The sequence below is a fragment of the Candoia aspera genome, chromosome 4 (genome assembly GCF_035149785.1).
Source record: "Candoia aspera isolate rCanAsp1 chromosome 4, rCanAsp1.hap2, whole genome shotgun sequence".
Classification (NCBI taxonomy): domain Eukaryota; kingdom Metazoa; phylum Chordata; class Lepidosauria; order Squamata; family Boidae; genus Candoia; species Candoia aspera.
Genome location: NC_086156.1, coordinates 9,578,610 through 9,603,050, shown reverse-complemented (window position 1 = coordinate 9,603,050; position 24,441 = coordinate 9,578,610). Strand labels below are relative to the sequence as shown.

The 24,441-nt window shown below is 39.1% G+C and overlaps 1 protein-coding gene across 1 annotated transcript in view; it reads left to right on the top strand.

Annotated features, from left to right (window-relative positions):
* Positions 1-24,441, top strand: part of PTPRN2 (protein tyrosine phosphatase receptor type N2) — a 666,056-nt gene that overhangs the window by 336,478 nt on the left and 305,137 nt on the right. The window contains exon 12 of the mRNA XM_063301899.1: positions 1,287-1,351. Coding sequence (XP_063157969.1) covers positions 1,287-1,351 — 65 coding nt within the window. The remainder of the gene's footprint in view (positions 1-1,286; positions 1,352-24,441) is intronic.

Below are 24,441 nucleotides of genomic sequence, written 5' to 3'. Positions count from 1 at the left end.
AACAGTGGACCCACAGAAGCATGTGGAAGATGCTCTTTCCAAATGGCAAAATCTTTGTACGTGGTTCCATATATTTACTTACTTCTGGGATACATAGTTTGGAGAGGGCAGTGATCAATTGGTTTTTGAGCAGCGCATTGACAGCTACATCCTAAAAGTAGGCAGAACTGGAAAAATAAGTAAATGAAGCTTGGACGAAAAGTAAATTTGGCTGAACTTAAATATAAATAAAATTAAATACGTTCAAGCTTATTGAAAGGTGAAAGGTCCCCTGTGCAAGCACCGAGTCATGTCTGACCCTTTGAGGGGATGCTGCTTTCGTGATGTTTTCTTGGCAGACTATAGCAGGCTGGTTTGCCATTGCCTTCCCCAGTCGTCACCTTCCCCAGCAAGTTGGGTGCTCATTTGACCAACCTCGGAAGGGTGGAAGGCTGAGTCGACCTGAGCTGGCTACCCGAGAATCCAGCTTCCGCTGGGATCGAACTCAGGTCACGAGGAGAGTTTTCGGTTGCAGTACTGCCGCCTACCACTCTGCGCCACACGAGGCTCTTTTCAAGCTTATTAGTATCCATGTATTTAATGATGTTCTCCTTCTCTCGTATTGAAAATTACAATGTGTTAGCAATTTTTGAAAGGATTTATCCAAGGCTTTCGGGAGCGTCATGCAGCCCTGGGTCTGAGTTGCTTAAAATAATACAGACTTGATTGAATCAATCTCATCTTCTGGTGACAATATGAACACATACATGCACCTCTCTTTGTGTGATATGGCAATGTTTCTCTGTTGCCTTCTTCTGGGAATGTGTTTTCAACTTTCCTGTCTACTTTTTAGCCCTGAGGTTTCCTGGAGATCTCCAAAACGTTAACCTGAACCGACCCTACTTAGCTTTTGGAGAGCTCATGTAAGATCATGCAGGTGTTCCAAGGTCAGCTAGGTTTCCTAATAGCCCCATCTGGCTCCATTTAGATCAGCAACTGGAAACAGGAAGAACATTCAATAAATGAACTGAGCTTACATTGTATGATAAAGTTGACCAAGGTGGTTATATTCTAGATTCAAAAGCCTGCTGCCCTACTGATTTATGGAATAGCTGAGGGAGCCTTCTATTTTTTTCCTCATCTTTTCCTTTATCCCCTGTAAAATGAATACTAATCCATTTTACATGGATTCTGTGAGGATGGAGAAGCAAAGACCTGAATCCTGAAAATGTGTAACAGTGATGAAAGAATATGATGCAAACTCACCCCAACCCTTTTAACTATCCCATTCTTAATTTTCTTAACAGCTGACAACAAAGATATGCTTGAAAAAGATACGGGACTGAAAATATTGAGGATTGGCATGGAGAAGGTAAGTGAATGCAGTGCATCTCCTTATCTAAATCGTTTGATTTATTCTTTGATGAAATCTTAACTCTCTTTTGTAGGTAAACTGTGTTAATCTTCCTAAGGGCCTTGTACATTTTTCGGATTATTAAATTCTTGCCTCTGTCATAGTAATGTCATATTTCACCAACCATATAGGTAAATCTTTACAGCTTTAAGAATTTCCTGGCTTTGTCACAGGAACAAGTATTCCCCAAAACCAACAATGCAACTGATGAGTCTGATTATTTCCACCTGTTTTAATTGATGTTGTGTTTCAACTCCATACCCACCAAGATTTAAATTTAGGGTAACGTATCCCTTGATGCCTGACCATGTCTTTTGGTGAACTATCTTCTTCTGTGCTTCAATGTTTGCTTAAATTTGCAATGTATATGAAATATTCCTTTTAAGGCAACAGTCCTCTTATACAAAGGCTGTGCTATGTAGTGTATCTTTTATAAAGACAATACAGTCTGTCAGGACAAAACCAGATTGCAGAATCTGCTGTTAATTGTATAGTTGATGGATTAGTTACAGACCACTTTTGCAGCTTCTCTTTACCTCCCTGGTGCTGCTTAATGCTGCAAGCTCTCAATATAATCTTCAAGCTTGTACCCTCCAAATCAACAGGGACTACTGCTCCCAGAGTTTCAAGACCCCAAAGCCACCATAGGCCCCGAAAGAGTTCAGCAGTGGCACCAAAATACTAACAAAGCAAAAACCATGATTCTGAGAAACATGTGAATTGAGAGAGAGAAAAAAGGGGGTAGAGTTCACACATTGCATTAAGCTGTAATATGATTTCTTTGCTTGGGGATTAGCTTGATGAAGAAATCATTATGGCTTCATAGTAAGTGCAAACCAGGTCACAATGGCCTGTTCAGCAAACTATGGTTTAAAAAATACTTGCTTAGCATCATGTGTGAACAAGTGTGAGAGATTCAGAAGAGCATCCATGAGTTCCAAGATGACAGACTAGTTTGTATCAGCAATCTGGACCAACTGAGAAGAAGATGAGGTGCTGCCTTGGGGCATCTGCTTATTTGGAAGCACCTCTAGGTTTCTGGAGACACTCACGTTGGCCAGGCAGGTCTTTGGAGAAGAGCAGGAAGCTTGAATGATAATCTCAACCTTTCTATTCTTAAACCTTCCATTGCAAAATCAATTTGGGCTTTCCATGGCAATCAAGCGACCCATACCACCACTGAGGTGATATATCCTACACAGAAATCTCAAACAATATTATGGCACCAGCACAATGCGTGAACCTAACTACATGGTCTGCAGAGCTCAATAGAGCCCTGTGTGGGTCAGAGGGGGTGATTTCTGTTGTAATTAGATGTTAGTTTTCCTGCTGGTTTTAATGTTGCTGTATTTTTCCTTGCTCTATTTTACTGTGTTTATTGCTATTTAACCTTTTGTGTAAGCCACACTGATTTTAAAAATAGCATTCAAATAATAAAAATAAATGAACGGAGAAAGAAGGAGACATGAAAATTGGTTTCTACTTGTTCTGCACATAACTTGAAAGTGTGCTTAGCATGTGCTTCTAATTTATTAATGCTTAAAGGGCAGGTAAAATATGGGGCCCAATCAAAGACTTGAAATTATGACATTTTCCTGATCTTAAAGCTTCTTTGTGGACAGGGTTGTTTTAAGAAATCGTTAATTAACATGTGCATCTAAAACACAACTCTTAGAAAACAACCCTATAAGTGAATCAATAGCACTTGCTTCAAGATAGTGATTAGGATTGGGGTGTTATTGCAAAAAGTAATCAGCCCTCAAGTCTTTAAGTAGGTTAGCAACTTTTCAGGTGCAATTCTCCTTTTATTGAGGTTGGTCAAAGTGCTCCTCAGACCTCTTCTGAATTGGCATCTGTGCTTGAAGGATGCAGAAGAGAAATTTCTGTGATCCAGGAGATGCCTCCTGGAGGCAAACTGTCAAATTATTATCTGCCTTGATGTAATTAAGAGAGGAAATCTGAGGCATAGCAGATAATTGTGAAAACACATCTTCGAGGTATAATGCAGCACTGTTATATGGCTCAAGGAAAATTAGAAAGAGGATCACGAATAGCAAGAAAGTATTCACAGTCATGTAAGAGTAACAAACCCCAAGGGATATCAACTCTCACACATCCTAATAAGAAGAATAGCAATCTATCTCCAGGAAGCACAGATTGTCATTTATATTGATTCTAACACAGCCATTGGCTTTGGATAGTGGTCACAACCCAGGTTGGTGGTGACACTTTAGATCAACCTGTGTCAACCACTGCAGTCCACAGCAGATGGCGTGCTGTCATGTTTTTAATTGGAACATTAAATTGGAACAACTGATATTATGACATAGGTTAGATAATGCTTAATCCTGTTGGTACAGCCCTAATCTGGACCTTGCCCCCAAGATGCTCTTTATAAAAGGAAAACAACACCAGAATAGATGATCCACAGGCAAACATATTAACTAATGTGTTTGTGTTTAATAGTGGATTAAAGCCTATAGGTGGATGCTCACGTTCAACATAAAGGGATTTATTTCCATCTATGTGTGACCAGGCCTGCAGTGTTATTTATTAGGTTGATAAAACAGCTGAAGTGCTTCCTATCCAAGCATCCACCTTAAATTCTTTGTCAGGAATGAAGATTGAGCCATACAGTGACATCTTGAAACATCCGCCCCTGTTCTACAGATATTGTCTTTATTTTAAACACAAAGGTGACAATGACTACCAGGAAAGTTATTTGGTGATTAAAGCTAATCATACACCCATCGAGCACAACTGTTGGTGTCATTTATCAAAGTGTTTATCCCTCTTGAATCTTGCACAGAAGTATTTTGACTTGCAACTGACAAGTTGCAGCTTCAGTGCCAAAACTGGTTGTATTCTGTAATCTCTTATCTTATTTTCTGAGTCCAATACCTTAACATCTGTTTTTCTGTGTATTTTGCATAAGAAAATGACAGGGATTGGGGGTGATAAAATTTACAAATGGGTTCTGAAGTGCAGAGACAGCTATCGATTTATTCTGGTACATGTTGCGCCTTGGAACATTATAAAAAACGCAATTGCAGAGTGTATCATGTTAGCTCATGAATTTCTCTGTATGGGAGTAGCATGTGAGTTTTTTAAACCAGTAGAATTGTGAAATGATTGAATGGTTGCCATGGTAGCAGCAGTAATTCAATTTTTAGTCAGCATCACATAAAATGAAAGGGGAGGTTTGCCTTATGGCTGTAGTACTGCATCCATCCTGTTTGGTTTTTGCTTTTTTTAATTAAAAGAAAACACCAATGCATGAAGCTTATGTTAGTATTAGTTATTATTTGTCTTTGGGCTGGGCAGTAACAGTTTTTTTTTAAATAAATGCTTTCCACTGAATGCAGCCGAAGAACGTAAAAGGAAAGGGTGCTTAAAGTTGAGCACAAAAATTGGTTTGCTATGTGTTAGAAATGGATGCAGAACTACGATTGGGGGAATTTTTTTTTAAGCAAAAGCTCTCGCAGTATCTATATACTGCTAAAACTCTCATTGTGTTTATCTGTCTGTTTGTACCCTCAAATTAGCCCAAACAGTGCATTATACCGCAACAATTTTTGAATCAAGGTACCCCAAATCCGCTAACTTAAAGAAGATGTAAAAATCTGGGACCCATTACTCCTTTGGAATTGAAATTTTCACGATGTTCAGACCAGTTTTATTCACAAAGTTGCGGCTGTTGCAGCGCCCCTGCAGTCATGTGATCATGATATCTGTTGCTCCCTGCCAGCTTCCCACAAGCAAAGTCGATGGGGAAGCTGGCAGGAAGTTGGAAGTCACTCCCACTCCCATTGCTTTTTTGCCTGCCCATGGTCATTCTGTTGATCTCTTTAGGTAAGGAAATATTGACTTATTATTGAAGTTCATTTGCCAGTACAATTATTTTTCTATTTATGATATATACTCCTCTTAGATGATCACGGGACCGTCCAGCATTGGAGTAAAAAAATACCGTCAGCCTAAAATTTAATGTTCATTCTAGTCACATCAGACTGCACTACCTTTCTCTCAAAGGATGACCCAACGGGTCACAGGGTTGTCTAGTAAATACTCAACTTTGTCCTCAAAAGTATACTTTGCATGGAAAGAATGTATGGCTTCTCTGAAGATATTTTTTCCTTAATAAAAAGTCTGTCCTTATTCTTTTTTAGTGACTTTGGTGGAGTGAGGGGTAGCTAATGCACCAGCTTCTGCAGAATTTTTAAATGGGTTTAAAGACTTGCATAAGCTTCTTTGTTGATCTACTGCTGTCAGGATAAATTCTTAGAGCTTACAGCGGTAAAAATACTTTTACGTCACTATTGTGTCTATGCTATGGTCAACATTCTTACTCCACAAGAAAGTTGATGAGGAATCATAAGTGGCCCAGGGTTCTTTTTACTAAACACTGCAGAAGTTTCTGTGCTTCTACTTCACATTGAAAGTTAAGTCCTATGGATCTACATGTCTTTTTTATGTAGGTGGTTTTCAGATTTTCATATTCTACTTGCAAAGAGAGCAGGTCTGCAGTTGTGCATTGGGTCACATTCTCATTAATTTTACCATTCTTGGTCAAGAGTCTTCTTGGTGATATGAAATTTCAGGGACTTGTGGTCTTGATTTCTTTTAGTCTGATATCCAACCGTAAGATGGCAGAGCGGTGTATTCCCACCTTTCCTCCTCATATTCTTTTCTGAATGTCCAGACCAGCCTTTTTCAACCTTTTGACCCTGGAGGAAACTTTGAAATATTTTTCAGGCCTCAGGGAACCCCTGCACATTCAGGCTCAAATTTAGGCCAGAAGTTACAAACCCTGGTTGAGAAACCCTGGTCCAGATACAGCTTCTAATGTTTCCAAATTCATTCTGAAGCACAATTCACAGTGCTTATTGTTTTATCTCTTTTAAAGCCATTTATGATCTGGGATGCTTCTTAAACTTTTCTGCATAGATATTGCACACACCCTGCCCCTCTCAAAAGTTCAGTTGATGGTAATACTGAAGCAGACCCTTTTGAGCACTGTAGTGGGCCTTGGTTGTGCAGCCCACTCCCTTTTGATGTTTTTTAGCTCTCTTCATTGCCACCTTTCTTGACACATTGTTTAAGTAGCGTATTTCATTGGGCCTATCGCTGCATTTGTTTTGCTTTGCTCATGGCTGCTACTGTATTTTTATATTCAATGGAAGGGTTTCTGTTACACTATGCTTGTGAATTTTATATATTATCTGAGCTGGTATTTTAAATTAAATTTAACCATCGGCTGTTTGAAGCTGAAAAGGGGCTGAGACATACTGGCAAAATATGTCAATGGAATCTTGATTTCTCTACTGATAAAAGAAACTAACTGAATAGTAGACTCCAGCAAGCTCCTGTGAATGTCGCCATACCACTTGAATGCCAGCAGACAATGGGCATCATCTCCTCTATCTTTATACTGTACTTCTACTTTGAGGAGTCTTATCTTCATGATAGTATATAATAGATGCTAGAAAGGTGTTGAATCGTTGCTCTAGTCTTGCACAAACTCTCTAGCAATATAAAGATTATAATTCTATGGCCCTTTTTCTGTTTTCAAGGAACTATTGCTTTATTCCTTCTTTAGAACGGGCACGCTTCCCCTTATATTCGCTGAAAGGTATCTACAACTAGGGGACAGAGAAATGTTTTAACAGTGAAGCCTCTTTTCTGATCCCTATGGGACTACTGTTGCATCTATCATTTTTATTTCCCAACAGTATAGTGTTCTGGAAGCATTATGTTAAAAAAAGAGGGATGTGTCTCATTTTGATGGGAGCCATTGGGTTTTTGTCAGCTTCACCTTCATTCCTCAAAGTTATCTGCTATTTCTTTCTACTCTAATGCAAATATTCTGCATTAGTTCTGCACGACATTTCCATGTCTGGAAATCCTGTAATCTTTACTGTTTCAATATATAGTAGCTTTTCAGTTCAAAATTAGTTATTGCTAGGTAGCAGGTTGTTTCTGCATGGATCTAACGTATTCCAGCATCTCATTTACCTTGTTTCTGGCTGTGGAGGAAATTTTCACCTTCTTCTCAACATCAGAGCAATATGTGATGTTGCTCACGTTTTGGTTAAGCTCATGGATAATTTGCTTTTCCCTTGTTGCTTGCAGTAGTAACAGTATCCCCTGCATACCTGGTTGTTGCTCCATAATATGTAAGCAGAGTTCTAAATAAGTAGTCTGACTCAGCTAAGCTAGAACCCAGCAAAGTTTAAAGCTAATGTCTCTTTCATGTGGAATTCAGCTCCTGATAACTCCATGGACACTTATTTGCAGTTTTCTTGGCAACAGAATGGAATCCATATGCCCTCCCTTTCTACAGAGTAAAGGTGTTTGTCCACATAGTTCCAAGTGAACCCTTTCAGTACAAATACTAGGTACAATTTTTCATCCTGGTCTTCGCGGTCTACTTGAAACCACAAATTCTATGTTGATATACCATCCAACATCTCCTATGGAGGCTCTTGCTAACTTCAAGAGAATAGGATTTTCTACAGTGGTGGCTGAAAAACCTGATTTTTTAATGGTGTAATTGATCCTACATTTTTTTTGGGCCATGTGGTTTGCCACATCAAGTTGATCTGCCACCTGTTGTAATTTTGACTCAGCTGATCCACTTTTTGATGGTTTAATTTCTAGCTGCTTAGTGTGTTTCAAAAGCCTGCCTGGGTTTCTCAGTCTTGCAGATTGGTGACTATTAGGTGATCTGTGTCTTTACAGCAATTCCACGCCCTGCTTTCTAATATCTGTTTTTGCCTGCCTTGAGGTCTCTCTCAGCCTCTTTGATTGCATTGGTTTCTTCAGTGTAGCTTCACTCATCCAAAGTTTGACTTTTGGTTGGTTTTAATGTCAGGACTTGTCCTGGTTGTCTCAAAGGGGTTAATCAAGGAATAATTCAGGATCACCCAAAAATGAGTGCCACAAGAAGCCGTCTTTCTCTTCTTCCTCATTTCATACTGTTCTAGAGTGGGCAGCAAGGAATTCACCTATTCCTGCATTTCCTATCTCCGTTGGAACCATATCATACCATTTGTGCAACAGGTACAGTTTTCTCTTAAATTTGTGCAATTGTACAGACTCAGATGCTGTCCAAGTACCTTCACCTGTGCTATTGTTTCTGAAATAAATATATTGCTTGTCTTCCACAAACAGCCTGGTCATTTCCTTGCACACTTGCTTTTTTGTTCCATTTTCTGGCTTGTCTGTGGGGTCTGTGCCAAACACAGATCATCCTTAGAGAGGAGTGTCTACATTGTGACTTTCCACCTCTGGCAAGTGTTTAATTCTGCTGCTGCCCTTAGTTTTAAATCGCAGCCACGTAATGTTCAGTTCTCAGATTTATTGAATAAATGCACAAACAACCATGCTGGTTGTAGGTCTGTAATATGTAAGCAGAGTTCTAAATAAGTAGTTTGATTCATCTAAGCTAGAACCCAGCAAACTGTAAAGTTAATGTCTCTTTCACATGGAATTCAGCTCCTGATAACTCCATCGATATGTATTTGCGGTTTTCTTGGCAACAGAATGGAAATGCTTTGCTACTACCTTCTGAGTTCCCCCCCGCCACAACTTCCCAGTGTTGCCTACAGCCCTTGGGTTAACTGGTGGTCTCTAATCCACGTGCTAATCAAGTCTGCTCAGCCTTTGAGATCAGCCAAGGTCAGCTAAGAGCTGAGCAAGCAAATACTATTTTGTTCCAAAGTAGAACTGGCTAAGTGAAAATTAGAAGTTTTGAAACAGAGTCTCAAATAATACAAAACTGCAACAGATTGGTTGGAAAACAGACAATGCATATACAAACTCTGTACAAAACACACAATGTATAGCAGGACAGCTTAGTTCAAAAAGCAGATTTTCTTGGTTCCATCCAGTTGCTAGTCAATATGAAAGCTGAACTTAGGCCTGCATTTCAAATAACCCTTGCTATTACACAAAACATAGTTCTCATGATGAATCAAATCTTAATTTACTTCTTGGTGTGATTCTCAGCCATTGCAATTCTAAGATGAGTGACTGATTTTGGTAAATATATATATATATATATATATATATATATATATAGAGAGAGAGAGAGAGAGAGAGAGTGCATATATAGCATATATATCCATAATTCAAAACATGGTTCTTCTGTGAAATGTGTGAAAAAAAGGGCAGAATTTACCTAATCTGCAAGAAATTAGGAATAGATGGTAGATCATTTTAAGGAATCTTGGTTCCTATTTTATACCTTGTAAGATACCTTGACTATAGAAATATGAAGCATGCAAGTTTTGAATAAACAAAGACCAGGACCATTTGTTAAAGGAGCTGTTTTGCCTTCTGTCAAGAAAATATCGTGACTTGATACATAGTTTTTTGTAAACAAATCTCCCTTATTATATTAAAAAAAATAAGAACACTTACTTTCAATTAAGTGAGAATAAGACAAATAAGGAAAAATACTACTAGCTTCATCAAGAAACTGTCATACATATGAAAAGTCTTGACCTATTTCTCTTGGGAGACATGGTGTTTTGCTTTATTTTCCTTTTGTGAGAGGTGTTGTGTTTTTTCTATGTGTGAGTGTGTATGCCTGTGTGTCCAAGTTAGCCCTGAGCTGGAAAAAAAATGGATTTATTTTATAAATGCTATTGAGGATTCCACGATGCTACTTTCAGCTGGGATATAAAAGATACTGATTGTTAAACTGCTAATTTATAGATTCCCCTAAAGAGAATGGAAACAAATTCTGTTGTACAAAAGCCCTTCTTTCCTATACAATGTTCTGTTTTTAATTTTCAGTCCATCTTAGATTATGGTGATGAGAAACAATACTTAATCCCTCGTTAACACATGAATAAGTGGAAACTGTCATTTTTCCACCAAACAATAATGGGATTATCTTGAGAACTGTCAGTTTATGTGAAAACATTATGTTGCCCAAATTTTCATAAAAATTAGCGGTGGATAATATTCAAGATCAGAGCAATGGAAAGAGCAAAAAAAAAATCTGCATTCATGGTAATAAATATTCATATTTGTCTGCTCAGGAGATAAAAATCTAATCAAAGGGCTATTGATGCGCTGGCGTTCTCTCCCTCTCTCTCTCTTTAAACCAAGATGTTTCATCTAAATTGGGTTTGATATGGAAATTACTCCCACTCCAAGTCCTCCAGGCCATGAACATGCTGGGATAACACAAGAGGTGGCCAGTCCGTCAGATGCTGAAGCTAGCATCTGCTGCCACAGACTACACTCCACATACACATACACACACACACACACACACACACACAGACATGGAGAGCTCACTTTTTAAAGAGATAGAATATTTAAATGAATTTAGGACATATTTAATACATCTTTTTCCACCCATTCCTTGCATAAGCATAGGGTTAAAATTATTTGCAGGTTCTTCTTTACAGCCCACCCAGCTTTTATTGACAATTACCATAAATCAGAAGACATTTGACATGATGCTTAATGAAATATGAATGATTTACAAACAGCAGGATAAGTCACTTTGGGGCGTTTTGCTTATGCTTGTGCATTTCGCTGCACATGTAGATACAGCTAGATCTGAAACCACTGTATCGTTTCTTTTGACATCTGGTGCAGCCTGTTGAATAGGCAAATGGTTAAAAGAAATCAATCGTAAGAGGCCATTTTCAGATTTGAGAAATACTATATCTTAACATAGAATGATAGGGTTGGAAGGGAGAGCCCTTCTAATCCAACCCCTTGCCCAGGGTAGGAATCCTCAGACTATCCTAGACAAATGGCTTTTCAACCTGTTTTTGAAAAGGCTTCAGTGATGGGGCACCCATGAGTGGAGGGTGTTCTACTGCTTAACAAAAACTCTGCTGTGTGTTTGGTACAGTTGTTCAATCAACTGTGAATCCATCGGGTAGTGGGACCATTCACCCCACATAATTCCATTTCATCTAGAGGCAGGCGATGGTCATCAAATGCCTTACTGAAGTCTTCGAACAGTACAGCATTTCTTTGATCTGCTAATCTAATCACTTTATTTTAAACAATCAGATTTGCCTGGCATGACCTATTTTTAACAAACTCATGCTGGCTTCTAGTAATCACCTTCTGCCTTTCTAAGGGCTTGCAAACCTATTGCTTGATTACTGGATCTTTCCTAGGATTTTCCCAGGTACTGATGTCAAGCTGATTGGTCTGTAATTTCCTGGGTTTACTTCCCCCCCTCTTTTTTTTTTTTAAAAGATTGGAACATTAGTTCTTCAGCCTTCTCCTCTAGGAGTTCTCAAAGATTATAGCTAGTGGTTTTGAGATCACATCTGCAAGTTTGTTTAGTACTCTGGGATGTAATCCATCTGGCCCCTGTGATTTGAATTCATTCAAAGTGCAGGTAGTCCTTGCTTAACAACCATTTGTTTAGTGATTATTCAGACTTATGACAGTGCTGGAAAAACTGACTTACGACTGGTCCATGCACTTATGACTGTTACAGAGTCCCCTGAGGTCACATGATCACGATTCGGGTGCTTGGCAACTGGTTCACATTTATGACTGTCACAGCATCCCACAGTCATGTGATCGCCATTTTCAACCTTACCAGCCGGCTTCTGGCAAGCAAAATCAATGGGGAACTGCATGATTTGCTTAACCACATGGTTTGCTTAATGACTGTGGTGATCTGCTTAACAACTACCGCAAAAAAGGTGGTAAAATCAGGTTGGATTCACTTAATAACCGCTTCACTTAGCAACCAAAATGCCAGTCCCAATTGTGGTCATTAAGCGAGGACTACCTGTGTTCTCTCATCCCTTCTGTGCCTATTTGATCTGCATTTCTTCCTGGTCCCCATGGTACAGCTTCTAGGAATTGGTTTCCCTCCCCTTCCAGATTTAGCTTAAAGCCTGCCAGATGACCTGAGCTCCAAATACATTCTTCCCAATCTTTGGGTGGTGTAGTCCATCTCTTGCCAGAAGCTCTTCTTATAGAGAGTATAGACCAGTATTTCTCAACCTTGGCTGGCTGGAGAATTCTGTGAGTTGAAGTCCACCTGTCTTAAAGTTGCGAAGGTTGGGAAATACTGGTGTAGACTATGGTCTAGGAATCCAAGTTTTCTTGATGACACCAACCATGAGCCAGCAGTTCACCTCCAAAATCCTCTGTTCCATCCTTCGGCTTTGACCTTCACTTGGAAGTATGGATGAAAAGACCACCTGTATTCCAATCTCTTTTGCCTTCCTGTCTATCTCCTCAGAGTCCTTTGATATTCTTTCCAGGCTCTTTAGGGCAGTGTAATGTTAGAACATGAAATAGATAGTGGTCAATAGATTTGATAAGTTGGGTCAGCCTCTTCATTACATCCTGCACCTGGGAGAGAACCCACTTCCTTTGATATTTGTCTGATCTACCAATTGCTAACCCCATTCCTCTCAGCAATGAGCCACCCATCACCACCACATTCCTGTTTCTCTTTGGGACAACCATTGGATTCCTCTCCTCTGAGGAAGTCTGAGCTTGTCTCCTTTCCATTCCTAGAATACTGGGTGAAAATCCTTCTCCAAAAGTCTGCAAGTCATCCTCCAGGGAGAGGACCTGAAATTGATTGCATAGCTCAAGCCACAGGGACTGTCTATTCTCTCAGTCCTCCAAGTTGCATGCTGCCAGTCCTTATCCTATGGGGCTCCTACTTTCTGTGTAGTAGTATCTTCTTTCCTGTGTTCGTCTTGCAGACTTCCTTCTCTCTTGTCCAGAAACTCCTCATCTTCCATGATGAGTCGCCAGATGGCCAGATGTGTCTCCAAACCCTCCACTTTCTTCTCCAACCGTGCAGTGAATTTGCACTTGGTGCAGGTATAGTTGGAACTCTCCTTAGGCAGGAGCACAAACATGCCACCTATCTTGCAGGTCACTGTGGTACTTGTCTCCTTGTCCATGTCTTTTCTGTGCTGACAGTACTGGCTGCCAGCCACAAGATAGCAAGCTGGATGGCTGCCACAGTCCATAGGTATGCAAACTCAGGCAGAACTTCTAGAAGCAAACAGTCCTTTTTACCTATAGTTAAAGATGGCAGCTATAATATAGTCAAGGCTCGGCACTGGTCAAGACTAGGAATCCACTAAACAAATGACAGATCCAAGGGAGAAGACCTGGGACACCGTGAGATGGAATTCAGAGTTGAAAGCGTGGCATGACAAGGTACACAGGACAGAGCTGTGGCTTGAACAGTTGTTCTTGGTGTTTTCTCTCAGGGAGTGAGGCCAATAAATAAGCCACACTGAGCCACCAGTTGCACAGCTGATGTACATTACTCATTGGAGTCTACTCTCCTGCCAGGCTGCTTCTTGGCCAGCCTATCGGACCTGTGGAACTCAAACTTCTGTTGTTGTACCTTTCAAGTACGCCTCTGCTTGGGACTGAGTGGGTGAACCTCAGAGTCTGAGAGGTCATCAGTGGGTGCAAGCAGGGAATCCTGGGGTTTGCTGGATCTGTCTTGGTGAGAGTGGAGATATTGGCTTCAGTGCTGCTGGAGTCACCCCTCCAAGACTATTATCCCTAGAAGTCCCTGGCTCTGCTTCCTCCTCCTAATCATCAGAACAGGAGCCCAGCAGGACCATAACAATGTCTATATATCTCCAAAACATTGTGCAACTCTAAACATACTCTTGTCTAGATTCTTGTGGAAAAGCGGGGAGCTAATTGATTTGTTAAGTTTCATGCACCGTTAGGCATGTGGGCTGCTAGCTTGAACTGATGAGACAAAGTCCATCTTCTCTGCTGCACATGTTAACTTTCTGCTTACTTCCCTAGGGGTATTCTTAAAATTCTTATTCAAATAATCAATTATTGTACTGATTATAGTAGCAAGATAATATTACTAATTATAGGTCCAAGGGCTATGAATGATAGACCTGTGAGGTAATAGACCTCATTTAAGGTTTACCAATATATTATGAATTTGACCAGGACTAGGTGCTAATTAGCTCCAAATATAACCACCAGTGATTTGGATGAGGAGTAGTCATAATAAGTAATGAATGATATCATTGATTTCAGTTGATCTGCTGATAAAGAAGCTCATTGAGTTGAATTTTGAAACAGTCCAGTGATGTCAGATTATTGACGACATCTTTAAGCATCAGATGGTTTTGGAATCATTCTAGAAAAGTAATTCAGTGCAAAAAAGAGAGTCCCAAATAAGTCTTCAGATCATCATTAAAAGTCTCCTTTCTTGATTAGCTACCACTGCTCTCCTCTCAGAATCTGGAAAAGGATTTTTTTTTTCACTTGTGAAGAAGGCATATAGAGATAAATTTCCTTTTGGTCTCAAGTTTCTGCTGGCAAATCAATGGATGTTTCATCTTTTTCATGGTCACTTTTCCCCCTTGGAATTAAATAGTTTTGTTTTCTGGAAAAAAAAATGTGGCAGACCAAGTAGCTAGACCTACGACTAGAGAAAGGCATTGTCTTGACCCTTTATAAAAATTATGTGAATGAGTCTAAACAATGGAACAATAAAGCCTTATCTGGAAACAACTCCTAAAACGGAAGAAAGATGAGCAAAACTTTCAGCTGTGAATGTCTGCATTCCACAAAATCTTGTGACAAAATCTTTTGGCATGTTCTTTTGTTAAGCTGCAAGAAACTAATATAACAAACCTTTTGGAATGTGATCCTTCCCTTCCCTTCCCTTCCCTTCCCTTCCCTTCCCTTCCCTCCTTCCCATGAACTGTTGGCAGAATCTTCCAGTTAACATGTAAACTCCCTTAAAAGCATCAACATAAATTGAAGAATTAAAATATAGTGCCTTTAGTGACATGGAATACATCTTGATGTATGTTTGGGCAGTTTTATATACATTGAACCTATTTACTTGCTTATTAGTAAAATATGTTTTAATACAAAGTAATTTTAATTCAACTTTTAAAACCCCGATGAATTGCTTGATGGGCTCTCTTCTTTTTTTTGTATCACAATTTTTTTCCCAACATAATTACAATAATACCTCTTCTAACATTTAGGTTCTCATCTTACTTATTACTGATAAGTAAGAAGATCCTACATAAAAATGACAGGGAAAATCTAATGACGAACTTGGCTTTCTTAGCTGTACAGTCTGTGCTGGCATTGCTGTCTAGAATCTTTTTTTTCAAAGATTTCCTTTTCTAATGATTTCCCTTGACAACCCGAGCCTAAAAAAAAGTAATAAAATAAAAGCCTGCCGTATGTACAGCAGATGGCTTAGCAATTCTAGCATACAGGTGCCTGGCATGCAGGTGTTTAATTTTGAAGGCACAGAGTTGAAGCAAGATATTTGCAAGACCTCTGTGAAGTTATTTTAACTTGATAAATAGACAACCATGAGGCTGGCATTCTGATGTTCTGCAGATGTTTTGGAGTTTAACTTCCTTCAGCCTGCCAGCACAAGCAATAACAAGGGCTTAGGAAAACTGTAGCCCAAAACATCTGGAAAATACCAGATAACTTTTCTTGCCGGGATAGCAAACATTAATCTTCTCCAAGTTGGTATTTTCCAGATCTATGAGATTGTACCAGTAGTAACATATGGCTGCGAGAGCAGGACCATAAGGAAGGCTGAGAGAAGGAAGATCGATGCTTTTGAACTGTGGTGTTGGAGGAAAATTCTGAGAGTGCCTTGGACTGCAAGAAGATCAAACCAGTCCATCCTCCAGGAAATAAAGCCAGACTGCTCACTTGAGGGAAGGATATTAAAGGCAAAACTGAAATACTTTGGCCACATAATGAGAAGACAGGACACCCTGGAGAAGATGCTGATGCTAGGGAGAGTGGAGGGCAAAAGGAAGAGGGGCCGACCAAGGGCAAGGTGGATGGATGATATTCTAGAGGTGACGCACTCGTCCCTGGGGGAGCTGGGGGTGTTGACAACTGACAGGAAGTTCTGGCGTGGGCTGGTCCATGAAGTCACGAAGAGCCGGAAGCGACTAAATGAATAAAGAAAAAAATGAGATTGTAATGCCTGGAGTCCCATCTACCATTGCTCGCTACCTGGAAATTCTGGAGGGCCCTGAATGGGCAATGTGTTCATCACAGTGGTCCACTTAACTTGGGCCATTGGGCATTTCTATTATCATAAGTGTAATACTCTTCCTTCCCACTGTGAATCCAATATGTAGCCAACCAATTAAAACTTTTCAAGTATATGAGTTTTTATGGCATTAGCTATCTATAAGATCGAATATCTCTGCAAGCAGTACTGACTGTGAATTTGACACTAAATGGGAGAATAGGTTCCATGGACTGTACCTGACCTGCATGTTGACCAAACCTTATTCTATGACTATGCAATCATTCTCAGTTATGACCCCTGTATATTATAAAGTCATAGAGTTGGAAGAACCACTTAGATTGATGAATCCGGTCCGTTGTTTCCTACATTGTTTTGTCTGGTTGCCTATTTACTATCCAACAATTACTAATCACTGACATAGCAGCTTAAAAAGTAATGTATTGCAATCATTATCTTAGACATTATGTCTTCTAAGTATAAACGCTGATGCAAATTCTTCCATGCTAGAATGATCCTCATCTTGTCCTATGATCCTACTAGCCTACGTCTGTTTTAATCTTCTGCACAACAGAGCATTTGGAGAGCACTTCTACCTGTTCTTTCCATTTCCTTCTATATTGGCTTCTAAATTGCAGCTTGTTGAAAGATTTTTTAATTTTTTTTAAAAAAAAAAGAGGTCGCTGTTTGAGAAAAATTAGATTTTTGAAAAAAGTACTATAGGTGTATCAGCTGGTTTTCTATAGGACCGATTTGGCTACACGAATTTATCTCACATAAAATTTCTTTTAAGTTTTTTTCCCCCTCAACTTTAATACGTTCTTATGTGTAGCATCAGGTCAGACAAAGAAAGCTCATTGTCTTAAAGTAAGATCATGTTGAGTTAGAGAATAAAGCAGGATAGGACTATATCTCCATGACAAAATGTGTTCTTCATATGAACAGGTTCAGGGTTCAATTCCTGAGATCTTTGAGTTAAGATCGAAAAAAATCCTCATTGTAAACTTCCTGCTTCTTCACTGTTTAAACCTATAGGTACTAGGAGCTTAGCAGTTGGATGGTTGAAAGTGAAGAAACTGCAAATTATAGTAGAGAATGGAGAAAATGGAATGTTTCAAGGTTGTGTAAGGTGTGAACCAAGCAAAGGTTAAGAAAAGAGATAACTTTGCTATAAGTTATAAAGAAGAAATAGGAGAAAAAAATGTATGATTCTCAACAAAACAACAATGCCTTGGGGAAATGTAGAAGTTAGAAAGGAGTTATGTGATAAAATATCACTTGCAGAGATTTCTACAGTTTAGTGGAGTTTTGGAATTGCTGTTTGTAGTCATGAAAAAAGAAATTATATGATTTTTTATGCATTAATCTGTTCAGAACTAAAATTCCCAAAGGAATTTACTGATCCCGGATTGCAGTTATTTTTTTAAAAAAAGGATGTATAAATATGTTCAGAATTTCAAGTTTGTCTTAGTGGATAAGCAAAAGAAAATGGTAAAGAATAAAGTCAGAATAACGAATAAAGGGAAAAGAAAGGAGGATTTTACTACAGTGAAATAAAACTCTTGATATGATATATCATCGTGGCCCTGAATTAAATATTAAAAAAAGCGCTAAATCAAATAGAACCCCTTTTTCTGAATCTATAAATCAGCCCTAAGCACAAAGGAATCCCTTACCACATTTGGAGGTTGGTTAAACAATACTACAGTAAGAATATTGTTGGTAATGCAGCTAAAATACCATGCTGTGTTTGAGCAAATAAGAATTGTTGATTTGGAGGACAGTCATTCAACAACCTCTGAAACAGCTACTTTCTTCTCTGCTGAAAGCAGTGTTTCTCAACCTTGGCAATTTGAAGAGGTGTGGACTTCAACTCCCAGAATTCCCCAGCCAGCTTCCCTGCCTGTCTGGTACCAGCTATTGGAAGAATAGAGACTTTGAAAAGAGAAGTAGGGCAATAGAAGCCGTTTCCCTGCCTGTCTGGTACCAGCTATTAAAACCAGTGTGTTGAATCTCTGTACTCCACCAAGAACAAGGAATAAGTATCGTATGAGTATTTACAGGTTCCCCCCACTGGGCAAGTGGAAAGGATTTTAACAGATAAAACAAAAAGCATAACACTTACCCACTCTGATCTAATTCACCTTCCCCAATTCACGGTTGCTAGTAACATTTCATAAAACAAAACAAACACAAAAATGCAGAGATCTTGATCTCGGAGTTCCGCATTAAACATATTTTGGCTCTTGACATCTTCCTCATGCCCATTTTCTTTAGCAGAAGCTAAATTTGCCTGCTTCATGATTGCATTTCCTTAGTCTGTGGTTACATAAAACAGTAAATTAAACTACATCTCTGCAAGAAGAAGAATTGTGCCCCTGGGATTGTTTATTTAAGATTTTATTAAGTGTCCTGACGTTTTTTACTTGTGGGTAGAAACAATGAAGTCAGCATTTTGCTGTTTAGGACAAAATCGGCTGAAATAGAAACATCTGTGCAATCAGCAATACTATGGGGGTGTTAGTAATAAAACTAATCACTCTTTTCTAATAGCTCTCACTTGACCACCTGTGTTTCTTGTTAGGATTTCACTGACCTTTGATCAAATTTATTGTTCAAGTAGAGCAATTAGTTTATACTCAAAGAGATCATTTGACCCTAAATAGTCCTTGAAACTGAAAACTTTATCAGCACGCTTTCTTTGCTTACATTCAGCTCTATAAGTATTTTTTATTTGTGATACGTGCTACTGTAGATCTAAGATGATCACTTCACTTCTAAATTCCTGCTGTTTGGCATTTGACTTGGCTTGGGATTATATTCATCTTGACAAGCGAATGCCATGTTTTGTCCTGTTTTTGCCTTGTCCAAGGTTCGTGGGGCATATTGACCATCAGAACTACATTTTGATGCAAGTATTTCATATTTAAGCTCCTGGATATCTTCCACCATCTTCTCTTCTCATGCTGGAACAAGTTGTAGGGTGTATATTAAACCATATCATCTCCAGATAAAGCTCCTCCATATGCTTAAATGGTTTGGATTATATTATTGAAGTGCAACTTTTTCTTTATCACATTCTCATTATTATATGTAGTCTCCCTCTTTGAGCCTACAAGACTGAGTTAGTCATTCTAAAAGGTTGAGTTAGACATTTCTTCTTAATTTCTGTATGGCATAGTGACTGTTTCTCCTGGTTCTCATACCTGATCTTGAGAGTAAGGCCCATGTTGTTGAACCAACCAAAAACAATATATTTGAGAATGTAGTAGACATGTTCTGTCTTTGTGTAAAGCTTTACAGTTGGCTACTTACTACTTATACCAGTATCATAAATATAGCATTATAAACAAAGCTCAAAGTATCTTTCAAAGAGGTTCATAATAAATCCCTTGATAGGTTTTATCTGTATTTATTAATATGCTCTGCAGTCCTTTGAAGCCTCACTGAATTCAATGGGACATAAATTGATTTTGAGGGAATATAGTCCCAGGAAACGGCTATAATAGTTTTCCCAATCAGGTGCCCTACAGTTATGTTCATTCAGGACCCATAATTGCTTAGGTGCCTTATTTTAGTTTTTATCCAGTCTTGTCACTCCCTCTTTTGGAAATAGCAACTTTAGAAAATTAAGTTATAATAAAATTAAGTAATAAACTTAAAAATTTCCAGGCAGAGAGAGAGAGAGAATTTTTCTAAATTGTGCATTTTTGAAAAAGAAGAATATCGTCTAAGGATGCATCCAAAAACACCTGTTTGGGCCATAGGAAATAACACACATAATAAATTACCTATTTTCTAATAGCATCTCTGTAAGCTTTCCTTTGGCAGGGAGTATTTCACACTTTGAAAAACAGTTCATGCTAAAATGTTTACACAACTTAGATGAATCCCTGCGTCCCACAATACAGCAAATTTCTATGTGTTTCATTATTGCCTAGCAACAATTATTGTTTGGAGGAAAACATAATTTCTTACGTGTTGAAACAGGTAATGCTTTAAAATGTGTAATTATTTTTATAGCACAGGGTGCATGAATTGCCTGGCACTGGGATCAAATGCAGAGAACTGAGCTGTAATAACTGTTTCCCACAGACCGCACGTCTCTAAGCTTTGACCTCATTAAAAGGTTGGGTCAGGCTAATATGACAGTCACACAACTTCAGAGCATTCCAGGGATGCGTCAAAGAAGTGTGAAAAAATATTCCTAAAGTGGCTTATCAATACATTTTCTGACAAGCAAAATCTTTTGCCCTATACCTCTGACATTAAATATAGCCGCTGACTTCAGCGATTGGACTTTGCCCTTCTATTTCTGCTACTATATTGCAGATGCCTGTCACTTCACATGTATTTTATTTGAATTCCACCCAGAAACCAATTAGTGGCTTTTGTGCCCTAGAGCTGCCACTTGAGGGTGCCCTTAAACCACTTTTCTCTGGCCAAAGGCTCTTGAGCATTAGGACTACAAATCCCAGAATACTAGCCAGCCTGGCCAGTCACTCTGACTGAAAATCTAGAGACTTGAAGTCTCAACAGACCTGCAGAGTTAAAGGAAATAGTAAGTTTTCTACTTTTTTTAAATTACACACCTCTGCTATTCTTGTGGTTGCTTGTAATGACTGGATGAAGGCAAAGCCTCCTTCAGGTCAAACATGACTTCTGGTGCCTTCATGGTCATGACCGTATAGAGCAACACCACATCAGTAATTTGCTGTGTCCTTCTTCCAGGATGTCCTAATTTGGTTTACAGTCTTGGAATTCCCAGATAGTCTCTGTCTTTGGATCCACCCTACCTTAGCTTTTTAGATTAAACAAGGTCAACTAGGCAATTCTAGCTGGACAATGGTTGGGTATAGCATTGCCATACAATAATATTTGCAGTAAAACATAAAGTAAAGCTATCTTTACAGATCTAGATATTAAACAGAGATAGACACATAGACAATTAGTTCAGTGACTTAGCCATTCTTGCCCCAAAGGGTAGGATATAATAAAAATGGTAGATAAAAGGAGATGTTTTAATGGAACTGTTCAAGTTTTGGGGGATTAATCTAAGTAACCAGCTACCTAATAGTGTCTGTGGTGGAACTGATAGAGCTAATTATGATTTTGGTATTGGAAACACTTGAGCTTTCAATGTTGCATGTCTTGCATGTCTACTTAAGGACTAGATTTTCAGGTACAGCTCAGGAATTCATAGTGGCCCTGACAATAGTGGCCCTATTTCAGCTGGTCTCAGGACTTTTGTAAAAATACTTCCTCTTTTATGCTCAACAAGGAATGTGGCAATTGTGCACATTCTTGTCCTTTATCTTTCAGGAATATGTATGAATGCGCCATGCTTGTAACTGAGATCAGTATGTCCTGAGAAGTGCCAGACAGAAATTTTGTGTGGCAGCCCCAGCTGCTCTAATCAAAGGATAGACCTCTGCAGCAAGGAGATCACAGACAGGTATATGTGTCACTCACCAATTCATATGTGGCACTTGCTGAGCTCTATACAGGTTTTCAGGTCAGCTTGTTTGCTCATCTGAATGACTAGGAGAGTGCTTTGCTTGATCCATGCTAGCTGCAGAAGGTCATTACCTTTTCTCCCTACTGCATCATAAGAGCTGGATCTGTGCAGATTTGATGTTCCGAAGAGTGTAACCCAGGGGAGGTGCCTGTGGAAGATCACTGAAATGCTCTCACCTTGGTAAATTCTATTCACGAAATTTGATGCAGAGTTGCTTCTAATTCTTCTCACCTAAAGCTGGCTGATATAGTTCTGAGTTGTCACCACTGGGAACAGTAATTTTTTTTACTGTAGACTAAAAACTTGGGGTGTTAGGAGATAAATCCGCCAGAAGAGTCTTGACAGGTTTATCTTACTGCAATTCCTCTTGGACCTCATTTTTTGCAAATACTAGAAAATACAAAAAGATCACCTTTGCCTTGAAGACCTTAGAGCTGTACTAAAGAAGAATTGATGATATGGTACCACAAAAGAAACCTCATTTTACAGATCTAGATAATTAGACACAGATTAACACATATAGTAGACAACCAATTCAATTACTTATCCATTGGACTAAATATAATTTAAGGGGTGCTGAATTTGAACTGCACAGCTTATGACAATGATGATGATGATGATGATGAATATCCCACCTTTTGTCTGAGAACTTGGAATGGCATACATGGGAATCTCTTGTAATTGTATCCATACAAAGTAGGTTGAGGTGAGGGAGAATGATTGGCCCCAAATCACCCATTGAGCTCTTTATTTTACTGAATCCCAGTCTGATTTCATAAATACTAATTATACTGTTACCTTGCTAGAATGCAGCTGCTGTGTTATGAAAAGTCTTTATTCTCATTCCTTTCTACGGCCCTGTATGCTGATAATTTGCCCTCTACACAGTATGTATTCTGTACCAGCATGGCTACTCACAGGGCCAACCAGAAGGATTTGCTACATCAGGCAGAGCTGCAAATATCTCCCCCCACACCCTTCCACCAATCGAGAAGCATAATAGCCAAGCAAGTTATTTTGGCACATGGGTAGGAGAATCCCACAAGTAATTTCCCCATTCCAGGCAGTAAAAATCCAATAATAATTCCTGCCATGCCACAACGTTTGTCCCTCTGTACTTCACCACACTGATTAAGGCGAGAAAGGATAAGTTAAGGGAATGAACTGAAAAAGGGATCCAAATTATGTTCAGAATTTGTAGGGTAGGTAGATAAGGTCACTTTACCTCGGGGTGGCCTGAGTGGGAGTGGGTGTGTAATTGACTATAATTTAGAAAATGCTTACATGTTAATGTTAGAAAACTTAACTTAGAAAATAGATTTGTACCTGAGTGTGTGCCTGTACACTAAATATGCTTCCTACTTGGTGGGATGTAAGCAAGAGTATGTTGGCTTCCAAAGTAATTGCTAGATTAGAGATCTTGCCTTGCACAGAATAGCCTGAGCACGCGTGGAGTAAAAATGGGTTTTTACTTTGGTTACTTTTACTTTTACCAATACTTGCCTTTATTTTACTTTCACCAATGCTTTGGTTCTGCTTGTGGCATACTAGACAAAAGCTGTCAAATCTGACTAGTACTGACCTTACCATTGGTAGGGAATGCTGCTTTATCTATCTTATTTATCTATTTTATTTATGTGAAAGCTTCAGTTGACCAAAGGCAAGATGGATAGTAGAGACTGATACTAGGGTCCCATCCAGAGCTGGTAGCAGCATGTGGAAGATCTGAACTGGGATGTAAGAGAGGTAAATAGTAAAAAGCTTACATTAACAAATGAAATAAAAGAAATAAAAACATATTCTATGCCTGTGAAACTGTGAGAAGGGAGAAGAATGTAATAGATCTGAATGATGGTAGTCAGATCTTATTGGGCAGACTTGATGACTATGTTTAGGGAAGTGTAGGCTGTCAGTTTAATTATGAAGGAAAATGTCCAACTGTATGTCAGAAAGTGTGAACTGATGTCATCTAGACTACTATGGATGTGTAAGAAAGTAGGAATCCATAGATTGGTGATTGTTGCATGTTATACTCCAGTGAGTGTGATAATGTCCTGACTAAGCAAGAACCATGCCGAGACGAGGAAGAAGTCTCTAGTGCTTTATTATTGCTATAGTAGACAGAAAATCCTACCAAACTGAAGAAGCATGGGAAAACCCAGACAGATAAACCCCCCAAAGTCAAGGTGGGTCTGTTCTGTGTCTCTTTGAATGACAGCTCAAAGTCTCTAAACTACGCATGCATTTTTGCCCCTGGATAGTGGCCCCCTCCTGTTCACCATCAGTACTCATGACAGATAATGGAAGAACTGGAGATAGATTTAGATGGAAGAACTGGAGATTGATTTAGGGGAGAAATTGGAACATTCTGAATGAATATGATCCAGGGGAAGACATTCTGCTGGGTGATATGAATGGAAGGCTGGGAATGAGATGGGAGACTACTGAAACAGGGATTGGGCTATTTGTAGCCTAAGAATGAATGGGATTGGTGAGTAC